This window comes from Branchiostoma floridae, unplaced genomic scaffold (genome assembly GCF_000003815.2).
Source record: "Branchiostoma floridae strain S238N-H82 unplaced genomic scaffold, Bfl_VNyyK Sc7u5tJ_193, whole genome shotgun sequence".
Classification (NCBI taxonomy): Eukaryota; Metazoa; Chordata; class Leptocardii; order Amphioxiformes; family Branchiostomatidae; genus Branchiostoma; species Branchiostoma floridae.
In genome coordinates, this window is record NW_023365789.1 from 298,159 (window position 1) to 312,916 (window position 14,758).

The 14,758-nt window shown below is 41.8% G+C and overlaps 2 protein-coding genes across 2 annotated transcripts in view; both read right to left on the reverse strand.

The window, feature by feature from the left end:
* LOC118408560 (leucine-rich repeat and IQ domain-containing protein 4-like) overlaps nucleotides 1-14,758 on the reverse strand; it is a 135,459-nt gene that overhangs the window by 29,892 nt on the left and 90,809 nt on the right. The gene's annotated exons all lie outside the window — the stretch shown is intronic.
* LOC118408572 lies at nucleotides 528-3,830 on the reverse strand. Its single transcript, XM_035809381.1, has 4 exons — nucleotides 3,616-3,830; nucleotides 3,019-3,123; nucleotides 2,424-2,588; nucleotides 528-1,986 (listed from the first exon to the last, which is right to left on the reverse strand). Exons 1-4 carry the CDS (start codon nucleotides 3,751-3,753, stop codon nucleotides 1,717-1,719), a joined length of 678 nt encoding a protein of 225 aa, XP_035665274.1. The 5' UTR covers nucleotides 3,754-3,830; the 3' UTR covers nucleotides 528-1,716.

Consider the following 14,758-nt stretch of genomic DNA (forward strand, 5'->3'; position numbering starts at 1 on the left):
CGTTTGTGACAAACAGTCTCTGGTAAACTCAATATTCTGCTGACAGTTTCTGGTATGCTGATTAGTCTCGTTACCAGGCTCTACTGGTTGGGCTTTTTGTGGCCAATAACGTGCTTTTCTGTTTCCCATGGCATATCAGTGTTATATGTATCAACTTTCTTGCTGGCCGACTTCGTAGAATACTACGAATGCCGCCCACAATCAAACGTAACATGCAACCAGAAAAATAACAACTACTCGTAAAGCATTATAAGTAAAGGGAGTAAAGTCTGTTTGGGTACCAGAGCTGGTCTCACACATCTTGTACAACATTGGTGTGTTACGACTTGAGACGGTTTGCTGATTATGGTATACAGAGTGGAGAACACTGACGACCCGCCTCAGTGGACACTGGCATACGGCGTAGTGGATGGATGGATGCATACAAAGTGTATCTTTTTAAAGACGTTGCATGTGAAAAGAATTCCATGTGATACTTATAAATGCCATAAAACACAGTCACCAGACGTCATTTTTACCAAATTTTATTTACCACGTCACACGATTAACATGCAAAATAAGCAGAATGAAGAATGTAGACATTTACCAAATACTAAATCATTTTAAGCGCCATTAGATTATTAATTACTTTTATGTATACATTATATTATTAATATGTTACTTTCAACCAACACCAAAATTATTCAGTTAAGAACTATATAACACTACGGTGTTTATAATTTGTAATATAAAATCGATTAGAATCTTTAACTGTTTTATGTATTTCAATACATCATGTAGATTCCCAAATATGAACTGAAACTTCACTTTCCGTTTACTGAATGAATAGAAATCAACTAATGTAATTTAATTACTGCAGAAAATTAACCATAAGTAATTCAACACCATAATCTGACCTATTTTGGTACTCATAAAGTAGAACAAAACATCCGGATATTCATAACAGATACAAACTTATGACAGCGTGAATATCAAGTAGCAAATAATTATGTTAATCAACTGGTCATATGATTAAAACTCAAGCATTTTACACGTCTGATTTGCTATTTTGGGGTGACCACCAATTATATATTGTTCTTGAAATGACAATGATATTATTGTGATTATTTACATATGACAGTGCATCGTGAAGGGCAGGTTTATCATTTTGAAAGCTTTTAGCTAAATCAATTTTTGAAAACTCTATTCTGTGTAGGTCACTTCCTTGCATGCCACACAACTAGAAAGATGAACTCAAGCAAGAAAATTACATATCAACTTATCGAACTGTCCTAACATTTCTACTTTATTTTATCATCAGTCTGGAAGTTTGCACAATAAGTACATTTTTCACAGATCTACGTGTATTTTACAAACATTTGCTCCATATCCTAGGAGTAGGCTGTAACATGCGTCTACGACTACAACCTAATATTATACCAATCAATATGATACTTTTTAAAAAGCTGCTAGTAATTATAGCATTGCTACTTTAACGTAGAAATCAGTCCCTTCACAATGGTGAATGTTTTTTACAGATATATTTGCACTATATACATTTATCAATGTGCGCACCTTTGATGACAAAATGCCATTGTTACCAAGGCACTCTGTCAAACTATAGAAATAGCCCGTCAGTCTAGAGATTAGAGATTACAGGCTATGATTATACCATTGATAATGAAACTTCGTGAAAAGTGGACATCATGCTGATGATGACACAGTTGCTTCGGTAGCTTACTTAGCCTTCGGCCTCTTTACAAAAGAATCCACCATCCTCACCAACTGCTCAAACAGCGCGCCCTTCCACGGGTCCTCGTCATGACCTTTGGCCATGTTGATGAAGAGCAGCTGTGCGAAGGGGATGGACATGGGCCCGGGCGGCGGCCATGTTGTCTTCTCCAGCATCACGGGGATGATGGGTGTCTTCAAGGTGTGCGCAAGCGCAACTTCGTCCCGGCAGTTCTTGGACTCGGCGTAAGGGGGCGTCACGCAGCTGACAACGACCTGAAAGTGAGATACGCCATAGCATCAGGTCCGAATCGCATTGTTAGAAGAATTGTTTAAGCATTGCATATTATAGTGATTTTGTTGGTCGTTGTGTTTTCACAGAAAGGCTTACCTGGCTCTTCACAATTTTCGTACTCTACATGGGCGTTAAATTACAAACTTAATATTGCTATTATTATATTACTGAATATCAAGCTGATGTGTTACACCAAAAGGCTGTTATACTGGCTATATAGCTACAGATACAGCTACTAATTATAAGACATACCATATACTCGACCACTCATTCACATACCATATACTCCACCACTCATTCACATACTCACACTCACTTACTGACTTATTCATCAGTCGCTCACTCACTCAAACACTCATTCACTCGCACCCATTCTCTAACCAAATTTTCTATGCTAAAGGCTCACAATAATCCGTACCTTTGCTCCCCTGATGCCCTTGTCCATCATCTCATACAGACTGTCTCCTCCCCCCATCTGCTTGATGTCCATCCAGCAGCTGTAGCCTCGCTCCTGCAGGCGATCGTGCAGCAGCAGCACTTTGTCCTGGTGGTCCCACTGGTACGACAGGAAAACCGCATTTTGCTGCAAAGAGGCATGTTTCTGTACTATGCATATGCCTTTGAGAATAGTCTATATTGGCTCCCTTGCGTACTGAAAATAATCAGATTTGGCCAATCAGGGCGAGTTAGTCTTCATGTATTCAAGTATTTCCTTGGCCTCTTGGCTGGCCCAGTCTTGAGTTACAACTAAGCAACTCATCTGGCAATTTTAACTTTGTTTTGCGAAAATCTTTTATCGGGAGTTTGTAACAGTCTTGTATGGCATAGAGAGTATTTGAATTATATGTAATGTGGCTAGAAATGTCCCAACTGAGAGACGTGATAGCGGGTTTTGTAGTATAAGTTTGGACATAAAAATTCTCAATGTTCCTGTACATAAGTCGAACAACACCGTGAAAACTACCAGACCGTAACTACAGACAGACCTGAATGGATATCTTGGAGGTACTTACTGCTCCTGTAACTTCCGACCGGACCATCGGCTCCACCCGAGCAGTGAGAGCCGAAGTTCTGGGGTCAGGAGAATCGCCCTTCGTAATCGCCACAGCACCTTCAGGCTGGAAGCAAATTGTTGAGATTTAATCATGCTAAAATCCGTCAATTGTATCGTTAGCCGAGTGATTACGTCACTGGTAGTACTGCCGTAATGTCAATATTGTGAATATCAATCCCATGTAGTAGCAGGAGTAGTAGTAGTAGTAGCAGACCGGTGTATTATTCACATAACAAAACAGCCATGGAATGTTTACAAATAGGAATTGCACAACTTTGCCAGTACAAGTTATGATTGATATTTTCGTCAAAAGGAGTCCAGTTAGGCATTGTCATTTTTATCCTAACACAAAACGGGAATAAATTACTAAGCAAGAAAAGAAGGTAAAGGAATTGTGCGTAATATCTAAAAATTGTCCTGTCGTTACTCGTTAGCAAAAACATAAAGGTCTGTTAGAAAATGTAACGCAGTAATTTAACTTTTCCATTTAGCTAGTGCACAGATAGCAACTGAAAAAGACGTTTTTATAATGTCACAAAGTATGCAAATGTGCTACCTGTGTTTTCTTGACGTCATCACCTTGTTTCTGTGGTCGTCCTGCCACCTTAAGGTGTTCCGCTCTGCTTTTTACGTCTTCGGTTTCTGCATGGAAAATATACATTTCTTTATCCAATAACCATGGAAAGTACCACATGGGAAATAAAATGTACAATTATGCGGGTCAACATTGCCACCAGAAAGTTCCAAACGTTTATATCCACCGAATCCACAGTTTTCACCAACTGTACTGTGTAGTTTAACTCCTACATATACCCTTTAGGCGGATGAGTGAGACGCTTACAAACAGCAATAAACAATAAACTAAAGTATCTTTTAATGCAAAAATATGCTTAAATGTTATTACCATAGTTCGAAGGGGAACACAAACGTAGCAGCTTGTTAGAATGTGGCGAATGTGGCAAATCCTAATTTACGGGAGCGTACTGCATCAAATTGGTTTCTTTTATTTGTAAATATTAGATGTTATGGGTATGTACCAACATCATATACTAGTTTTTATATCCAACAAAACTTTACTTACCTTTCTTTGCCTCCTGTGTCAGGAAGACCATCATGAAAATAACGGAAGGCATGTTATGCATTTTAAACTGGTATCACTTTGGCGACTGCTATGGTCGACAATATAATAATTCTCTATTGACCCTACAAGTATACACAAGGAACGCTAACGTATCCCTTCCGACACACATGACGTACCTTTAACTATATCCAAGACCAGTATGCACGTGAAAGCAGCTAAAAAGTCATTTTTTCTAAAGATAAAAGAATAATTGGAATATAATTATCACCCCACCCTGGGTATCGTCGAAAGCTGGTCCGCCAGCTGCTGAAAGTCCAGGTCTCTGAGGTGCTGCTCCAGGGCGGAAAGTGTGGCCGCCTCACCTTCCTTCTCTCTCCACTGTACCAGGGTCTGGTACACCTGGTCTGGAACGTCGTCTGGGGCGGAAGCCTGGCAAAAAAGTCATTGTGAAATATTATGTGCCTATTATTTCAATCCATTCAATGTGATCTAACCCCGTATTACTGACAATGATGATGATGATTACTGACAAACAGGTGTCAACGAAAACATCAGGAGACTAGAGTTCCACGAACACATCTCTTAGCGGAATAATCGTGCCTTTATTCAAGACTATTAGGTCTCATTCATGTATTGTTAAAGAGCACCTACCCCAAAAGCAAACGACCGCATGAACGTGTGTTTGTAGGAGTTGAAAATTCCATTTATCCATCCCATCTAACCTGCTGTGCCGTAGGAAAATGGTAGGTAAACTATGCGAACTTGACCTTCCTTCTCACAACAGCTACTTCTCAAGTCCAAACCCCCTCAAGCTATGCTGGCGACATACATACAGACCCACACTATAGCCACTGCACCATGGCACAACTGAAAACATGTCTTGGGTGTTTACTTAACCTACATTTCTAAGGCTGTTTATTTTCGTAAGATACAAGCTAGCTAGTGTCCTCAAAATCAGGTCTTACCCTGAACTGCATGGGATTTGTAAACTTTCTTAATTAATTATGTAAATAAGCACATGATTAACATAATTAGCATTTCAATATGTAGATCAGCACTCAAGAACGTCTGGAACGTCGTCGGGGGCGGAAGACTGATGGAATAAGGTATTGTAGACTATCATATGATAATTCAATTCAGTTCAACCTTATCACTATATCATGATTAGGAGCCTATATCTGTGAATGATCGTATAAAGAACAAGGTACTTATTATTGTCTTGGTGGCCAAAGCGTTTTTATCTGTAAGGGAGGCGAAATATTTTGTTTGTTATAGATAGTATGGCCATGATGACACAAGCATTGATTCTAATTCCTATCTGCAAAGTTACATAAAGAACAAAAACCTCACCTTGATGGCGTCCATCGCCCTATTGCTGATCCCCAGGCTCCGGGCGAGAGGTTTCCACTGGGTTTGGCTCGCCCTCACGGACAGGCGGTTAAAGGCACGGAGAATTTTCTTCTCTGAATGAAAAAAAATTGCATTTTCAGTTCACTTTATTACATGAACTGAAAATACAATTTATTTATTTCAGAGAAGAAAATTTATTATTGTCTTTGTGGCCAAAGCGTTTCTATCTTTAGAACGTCAAATTTCTAGTCCCACCCGAATTTACGTATATATATATGTATATGTCAAAGTCATATATATTATATATATATATATATATATATATATATACGTTAAATTCGGGTGGGACTAGAAATTTGGCGTTCTAAAGATCCAGCAAAAAGCATATAGATTAAGTAAACAAATTACCATATGACAAATATTCAGCTTAAAGACAAACATAGACATCTTGTGGAAAGTGGTAAAAGAATTCATTAAAAGTCGCTTTGATAGCCTCTTAAACATGCCTCACCTTTGTCAGCCTCCTGTTTCAGGAAGGCCATGATGGCGCCGGTCCCTTGTTCACACACGTCTTGTGGAGGGTATGCCAGGGGGTTTCCAGAAACATCGAGGTCCCTCAGCTTGTCTGCTCGGTGAAGGGCGGTTGGGAGCCTGGTGATGTTGTTGTTACTTATGTCCAGTTTCTCCATGGCAGGTAGTTCACACAGGACTTCTGGGAACGTGTCGAACTTGTTTTTGTTGAGTCGGACCACCCGTAGGTTGTGCAGGTGACTCATGGTGCTCGGCAGGGTTCTGAGGAGGTTATATTCCAATGACAAGTAACACAGGTGTTGTAAGTTTCCCACTTCATCTGGGACCATGTCGAACTTGCAGCCACCAGCATACAGTACCTCCAGTGTCTTCAGCTGCAGCACCTGTCTGGGGAACTCATCAAACTGACAGTTGGGGACACTGAGAGCCTTCAGCCTGGCGAGTCGTGTGACGTCATCGGGTAGACGTCTGATGGGGTTCCCACCGACACTTAACTTCTCAAGGTTAGGGAGCGAGCACACACCTGAGGGTACCTCCGTCAGCTGATTACCATTAATGTACAGTTCTCTCAGTTTCGTCAGCTTTTCCACACCAGGAGGGAAGGTGGAGACTTTATTATTACCGACAGTTAACACCTCAAGGTTAGGGAGCGAGCATACCCTAGAGGGTACCTCCGTCAGCTGATTATCATGAATGCGCAGTTCTCTCAGTTTCTGCAGCTTTTCCACTCCAGGAGGGAAGGTGGAGAGCTTGTTGTTATAGACATGTAACACCTCAAGGTTAGGCAGCGAGCACACCCCTGGGGGTACCTCCGTCAGCTGATTACCATAAATGCGCAGTTCTCTCAGTTTCTGCAGCTTTTCCACACCAGGAGGGAAGGTGGAAAGCATATTGTTACCGACAACTAACAACTCAAGGTTAGGGAGCGAGCAGACGCCTGAGGGTACCTCCGTCAGCTGATTATCATTAATGCCCAGTTTTGTCAGTTTCTGCAGCTTTTCCACACCAGGAGGGAAGGTGGAGAGCTTATTGTTAACGACACTTAACACCTCAAGGTTAGGGAGCGAGCGCACCCCTGAGGGAACCTCCGTCAGCTGATTACCATAAATGTACAGTTCTCTCAGTTTCTGCAGCTTTTCCACCCCAGGAGGGAAGGTGAAGAGTTTATTATTACCGACATCTAACACCTCAAGGTTAGGGAGCGAGCAGACGCCTGAGGGAACCTCCGTCAGCTGATTATCATGAATGAGTAATCTGGTCAATTTCTGCAGCTTTTCCACACCAAGAGGGAAAGTGGAAAATTTGTTCCCATTAGCCTCCAACGACTCAAGGTTTGACAGAGAGCAAACCCCTCGTGGAACTTCTGTCAACTGGTTACCATAAATGTACAGTATTCTCAGTTTCTGCAGCTTTTCCACACCAGGAGGGAAGGTGGAGAGCTTATTGTTACCGACACTTAACAGCTCAAGGTTAGGGAGCGAGCAGACGCCTGAGGGTACCTCCGTCAGCTGATTACCATAAATGCGCAGTTCTCTCACTTTCTGCAGCTTTTCCACACCAGGAGGGAAGGTGGAGAGATTATTGTTACTGGCATCAAAGTTTACAAGGTTGAGGCAGGAAAAGATTTTTGTAGGAAGTTTCTTTAACTTATTGTCCTTTACCCATAGCCATTCCAGGTTTTGTAAATCTTCCAACCCGTCAGGCAACTCACTCAAATTATTGCTATGGACATATAACTGTTTCAGCCCTTGCAAGGAACTGATCGCCTGTGGCAAACTTGTCAGCATGTTGCCGTTAGCGTCCAAACGGTAAAGTTTCTGCAGACGGCCGATTGCTTCCGGGATGCTGGTTAGTTTGTTATTGGACACATCTAGAGCCTCCAGGTCAGTGATATCAAACACCTCCTCCGGGATGGACGTCAGACCCTGGTTACTCAGGTCAAGGTAAAGGCGACCGTCGACAGTCCGCTGTAGGTTCAGGCCTGCCGCCATGTTGGTTATTTACTACATAACGTACAAAGAAAATTTAGATATATATTTAGATTCCCGCAAACGCGCATAGCACAATATGCAATCACGAAAGAGGCACAAACACACACAGAAAGGCAGACTGGCAACACGCACAGACACACAGATACACAAACACACACACAGACACATATTTCCACAAACACACACACTCTTGTGTATATGTACACATAAACACAGACAGACAGACACACACACACACGAACATACACCCCCACACACACAGACATGCACACACACGCACATATGCACACACACAGAGACACACACGCACACATGCATACACACACATACATACATACGCGCACGCACACATACACAGACACACACGCACACACATGCGAACACACACACATACACGCACACACACATACACACACACATATATAGCTATATACTAGTAAGTGTCGCACAAACTTTTCATGAGGTGCACCGTATGGCTGGCCACACGGCCACATTGGATAAAACGTGGCCATGATGCAGTCACGTACATTTAACTTTGCTTTTTAGTCAATATTTATCTGTATTCTGTTTTATAGTACACTAATTACACTCATTACACTCACACTATTTCAAGTCTGCACTCCAGGACCGGCTTGGTCATATCGCAATCTTCACAGTAACCACGTAATGCCTACTATAATATAAACTATCACAAATATAACGTTAACGCCGTCCTCTTCACCTTTCTACGTCTACTTGACATTAAACCACCCTAGGAGGCGGACTCGGACTCGTTTTAGACTTGTATTTTCTCATTTTTCAAATCCACAACTTAGTAATAAAAAGCTACGCAATTGATAAGAGTATAATGATATGAAGGCTCAAAATGGTTAATCTATAGTTTGTAATCGATAATTAGTGATTAGTTGACTTAGATGTGATCCTAACAATGATACAGTAGTAACCCCTGCACTAGCCTCGACATCCGCACACATGTCAGGCACGTTGCACGCACCGTGACTATTTGTTCGATAAAAACGATATGCCGTCAAGCTATAGTTTGTAATTATTAGTGATGAGATATGATATGATTGAGACTGAGATGTGATGCTAACACAGATACAGTTGTGACCCCGACACTACCCTCGAGATCCGCAGGGACGTTGCACACACCGGTACCGTGACTATGGAGAAACCGCCTGACTTTGCTGTTGCTACTTGGTTGAGTAAAAATTTAATCAGTTCACTGCATCAGGACATCAAAGAAAGTCGAAAACGTCACACCATCATCATTTGATTCTTGTTTGATATGACAAAATTTAAAGCATGAAAGAGCTTACCTATTGTTGCTGAAGACTTTGCTTAAGTTTGCAAGAGAATTTTTATAAAAAGGCAATGAAGAGGCAATCTTACCTGTAGGCTTACTTAAATTTCTTCCCAAATGTTTAGGGGTGATGTATGGGAGTGGGGTCCATGGCTTTGAGGGGGGGAGGGGGGGTACTCCAACCCGGTTTTAGATTCCACAACTGCGGGCTGATATCGATAGAACGTCAACATCCTTACAAGTCAATGTGTTCTGGTTATTATCATTACAACATCCATCATGCAGAAACATGTAAGGATTACGTAAGTCATGTTCTTAAAGTTATGTCTCTCCAGGGAGGATGCTATAAGTAACTAAGTAAGAACCTCACTATCAAGCTCGAGCTCAAACCATATCATGTGCTGGTTAAAAAAAGATGGAGTTCCTCATGTTTTCATTGGATACGGAGGCTCTTTAAACCGTCTAACACGGTGTCCAGTAAAAAGACAAACAAACCTACAGCATGAGAAGTGCCCAATTTCCTACAGTTTTCACTCCGTATGCATTATGATGGGACGATGTGAGGCACAGTTAGTCTTAATCTGTATTTCAATCTGTTTTTTTACTGGCTCGCTTCCCTAAAAAATCCCAGTCCCTACTACCTCGACCCAACCTCTGCTTGGAGAATACCGTATCCCCACTTGATCTTTAAACGCCAGTGGGAGGTGGCACCAGGTACAATGTACAAAGATAACGGTACCACCCTGCCAAAATGGCAAACACGTCACACTAGGGGTTTTAGACGTGACTTATTCAACGTTGATGTTAGTTAATAATGACCTGCTTTTTGATAATACGTAACGTCAGGATTTGAGGACTGAACGCGATAAGACTTTAATTTGTATTCCCAACGACAAGTCGCATCTTATGGCATGTTCGTTACAAACACTGATACTGAAATTCCCCCAATACTAGCCTCCGGCCACTCAGTCACGTTGCGTATAACGTGATTATTTGATAGTCACGTAACTTTTTTTCTTTGTTAATTTTAATCTGTTTCATTTGTCAGGACAGATTTAATGCAATATAGACAATCTGCTTTTGGTTGTCATTAAATCAGTCAAAGGCAATACTGTGTGCGCATTGGGCAAGTTGGTTTCCATGGTACCCATTGGCAAAAACACACAACATGCATGTAACTTTATGATTTAAAATAAATCCATGGATAGGCATGTGACCTTAATATCTAACTAGTATTCTGTGTTGAAGTGAAGAGTTTGCTATCGCACAGAAAACTTATTATCAGTTTCCAACGAGTCACGCCAGGTCTATTTGAAAAGTGAGTAACTCAAAACTGCAGCATATCAAGGTAATGATTACTCACGGCTTTAACACTTGGGTGGTGCAAATTAGGGTGAAACCTTGTTCTTGGGTTTTTTTCCTCCTCTCAGTAACTTTACACACTGTTCGCTCCACGTAGACGTGTTTGCTCAGCGCATGCGCCTCGCCCTAAAAGTAGGCTATTTCTCCAGTTCGTTTATCTGATCGCTTCCAAGCAGAATATAACTTTTGAGAGTTTCATTTAAAAATCTATAATCTAGTGTAGACAAGCTATTATAAGAAAATACTTAGGAATACTTTCTTGGAAGTGACGCGCTTAATTTTATCATTCTGCAATGTTGATAAGGGGATATAGTCAAACCTTAGTTACGGCCACAAAGCACGGTGTCACCATGTATGTAGACTACAGTACTAGAAAGTCCCGTTGCTAATAAACTCGGGCTGACCTCCGACTACTGTATTTGCACGGTGGAGCAAAGTTACTCTGGGATTGTTCTTACTTGTAAATATACAACACTGTTCGTAATAATACACGTTTAGTCTTAAAGCACCTAACTGTGAAACATTGTAGAATCAAAAATCGAGCAAGAGCATTTAATGAGCTTCCCCGTGCACACATAGTGTTGATTGACTGCCAGTGTTTGTCGGCAGGTATGTCACGGAAGCAGTGACAACTACAAACACGTTCACAGGCCAATTAGTGAATTCAAAAGGCGTCTTTATGTAGTTGTCTGGCTGACAGGTAAAGATATATTGGCAACTCTGTGATCTCCAGACTACACGGCAATACATGTCTGTACAGATTTACTCCTGGATTGTAGTTAGAAACATCATGTTATTGGATGAAATACCAGAAAAAAACACATTAATTTGTTTTTCAAATTCAAACACCGTTCCAATTAAAAACAGTCCTTGCAGTCAGGGATGTAAAGGGAGCAGTGTTTGCTGCTCGCACGCTGAGTAGAATTGAAAACATTTCAACGAAAGCATGGCCGGTCAGGCTTGACGACACCAATAAGGCCATTTGTCTACGTGTCACGTTGTCGACTCGGCCGCAAAATCCTGGCGATGAAGTCGTAGTTTACTAATAATGGGCTATCACTGTGGTGCAAGGTTACTCTGGGATTGCTCTGGTTGACATTGTAACACTGAAGATGTTTTAGACCATTTTACTTGAATATACAGCGGTGTAATATTACACGTTACGTCCTAAAAACTTTACTGTGAAGCATTGTGATATAAAAAACAGGTAAGAGCATATTCAATAAGGAGTTGGCACATATCGCCCATTCACTGCCAGTGTTTGTCGCCAGGTATGGCACGGAGTCAGTGACAACTGCAAACACGTTCACAGGCCAATTAGTGAATTCAAAAGGCGTCTGTATGTAGTTTTGTGACAGGTAAAGATATATTGGCAACGCTGTGATCTCCAGACTACATGACACATTTTGTCCAGATAGGACTTTACAGATTTACTCCTGAATTGTAGTGGTAAACATCATGTTATTCGATGAAATACTAGTTAAAACACAGTTAAAACACAAAGTTTTTTTTCTTCAAATTCACATAGCGTTCCATGACAGTGTTTGTAGTCAGGTATGTCATGGAAGCAGTATATGTTTTCCCACCTGCTGTGTGGAACCAAACCAGTCAGGCTTGACACACCAATAAGACCCTTTGTCTGCATGTCGCGTTGTTGACTCTGGACTCAAATGCTGGCGATTAAAGTCGATCGCGGTTTACAGACTAGTGCTGGGCTGTTACAGTGGTGCAAGGTTACTATGGGATTGCTCTGGTTAACGTTGCAACACTGAAGATTATTTTAGACCATTTTAAGTTCATTGCATAGCTGTGTATGTCACGAGATTTAGTGTGGAAGCTGTCATTGCACAACCCGAGAGAAATTGAAAAGTCTTGAACCAGGCCAGTCACACCAGGTGACGCCCACAAAGCACACTCTATCTCTACGTGACGTCATCAGCCATGAACTACAACAATAACGGAAAACTGACTTTACTCACAGTTTTCACGTTTGACTGTCAGAAGAGATGCGGTAATAGACGTTACTCTAGTCTGTCACTCTGACTGTGCCCTGACATCATTCAAAGCTACCACCAAACCTTAACGGAACTAATGGCATGTCCAGCCCACACAGAGTTCATTGTTGAACGCATGCGCCTTACACACACGTACGCTGTGCTGACGTAACGAAGGTGAGAGGTGAAGGTGAAGCTGGCTACCTGCTGAGAGTTTGTTTTTTTCTTTAAGTTTTAATTTTTAGAAATTAGACAATAATAGACAGGTAACATTCCAAACGAGCTACCTGGCAGAGGAGTGTGGTTTCCGACCCAGCTCATATTGGTGGTTTTATTCGGTGGTTATAACCAAGGACCAGGCGTTATGACACCATATGCACTTGGGGGCGGGCCATTACTTCAAGGTAGCAGAGTACAGTTTTCGGCCTATGGGGCTTCCTATAGTTAAGAACCGCAAGGTGACTGACATCGACGCGGATAAAATTATAGTAGGGTGCATTTGGGAAGCACGACAGACGAGTATGTTAAAGTCGAGGGTACAACGTACAAAATAACCAAAAACAAAAAAATATTGTGGTTTTTTAACATTGTGACGCCCTCTTTGAAATAGGGTCATGCGGGGTCACCCGGAACTGCAGCCGACTCACTTAGACAGCCAGCTGTAAAGGTCACGCGTATTTATACAACGACAGGCCAAACTGAAAAATCTCATTCGTGCCATCTGAAAGCCGACATATTATAATACCACACAGTAAAGTTCATCCCTCGCTTACATGTACTTGAAGGTATTTACGAACGATTGAAGATTTCGACCGCACTACGTTTTTACCCCTACGTCATTGACTCCGGGGGTCGCGTAGAAATACTGTACTCTGCCGCCTTAAACGAACTTGACCTTGGATTTTCTTTCGTTCATACAACGAAACTAGTAAAGATGTAAACTTCTGCCAATTTTCTTTTCAATCTTTGAAGCGGTTGCTGAGATTTCGGCAACTTTGTACTTTGACGCCTGCCATTAGGAAGGCCCCGTACAGGGCTCATAGAACGGGCCATTTAGTGCTCTCATTATCTGATCAAATTCACTATTCTGGCTGCTCTTTCCATATAAACGGAGACAATTTGTGTTTGTTGTTACGTTAGGAGTGATTTAGGATTAGATTGAAGGTTAGTTGCCGCAGAAAAAGGGGGGGGGGGTGCGGGTTTCGGGCCAAATGCGCTTTCACACTAAGTCCCATAGTTAAGCATAGGGAAATGCCTATAGTGGCCGTTGCCATGGCAACGGCCGTCTGACGGTAGAACAAACAGGCTTATTTCAAGGGAGTCTACGCCAGCACCCGACATACCAAGCAACTTTGCCCTAATATAACGTTTTTGCCAGATTTTGGCCAATACCCGTTGCGGTTCAAACGAACTTGACCTTGGATTTTCTTTCGTTCATACAACGAAACTAGTAAAGATGTAAACTTCTGCCAATTTTCTTTTCAATCTTTGAAGCGGTTGCTGAGATTTCGGCAACTTTGTACTTTGACGCCTGCCATTAGGAAGGCCCCGTACAGGGCTCATAGAACGGGCCATTTAGTGCTCTCATTATCTGATCAAATTCACTATTCTGGCTGCTCTTTCCATATAAACGGAGACAATTTGTGTTTGTTGTTACGTTAGGAGTGATTTAGGATTAGATTGAAGGTTAGTTGCCGCAGAAAAAGGGGGGGGGGGCGGGTTTCGGGCCAAATGCGCTTTCACACTAAGTCCCATAGTTAAGCATAGGGAAATGCCTATAGTGGCCGTTGCCATGGCAACGGCCGTCTGACGGTAGAACAAACAGGCTTTTTCAAGGGAGTCTACGCCAGCACCCGACATACCAAGCAACTTTGCCCTAATATAACGTTTTTGCCAGATTTTGGCCAATACCCGTTGCGGTTCAAACGAACTTGACCTTGGATTTTCTTTCGTTCATACAACGAAACTAGTAAAGATGTAAACTTCTGCCAATTTTCTTTTCAATCTTTGAAGCGGTTGCTGAGATTTCGGCAACTTTGTACTTTGACGCCTGCCATTAGGAAGGCCCCGTACAGGGCTCATAGAAC

Bases quoted from the DNA above. Each gene is read 5' to 3' on its own strand.
- LOC118408572 (XM_035809381.1), bottom strand. From the start codon at position 3,753: ATGTGGTACTTTCCATGGTTATTGGATAAAGAAATGTATATTTTCCAT. The intron at 3,124-3,615 runs GTAGCACATTTG...ATTTGCTTCCAG, and splicing joins ATGACGTCAAGAAAACACAG to CCTGAAGGTGCTGTGGCGAT. The intron at 1,987-2,423 runs GTACGGATTATT...TCTCACTTTCAG, and splicing joins AGGGCATCAGGGGAGCAAAG to GTCGTTGTCAGCTGCGTGAC.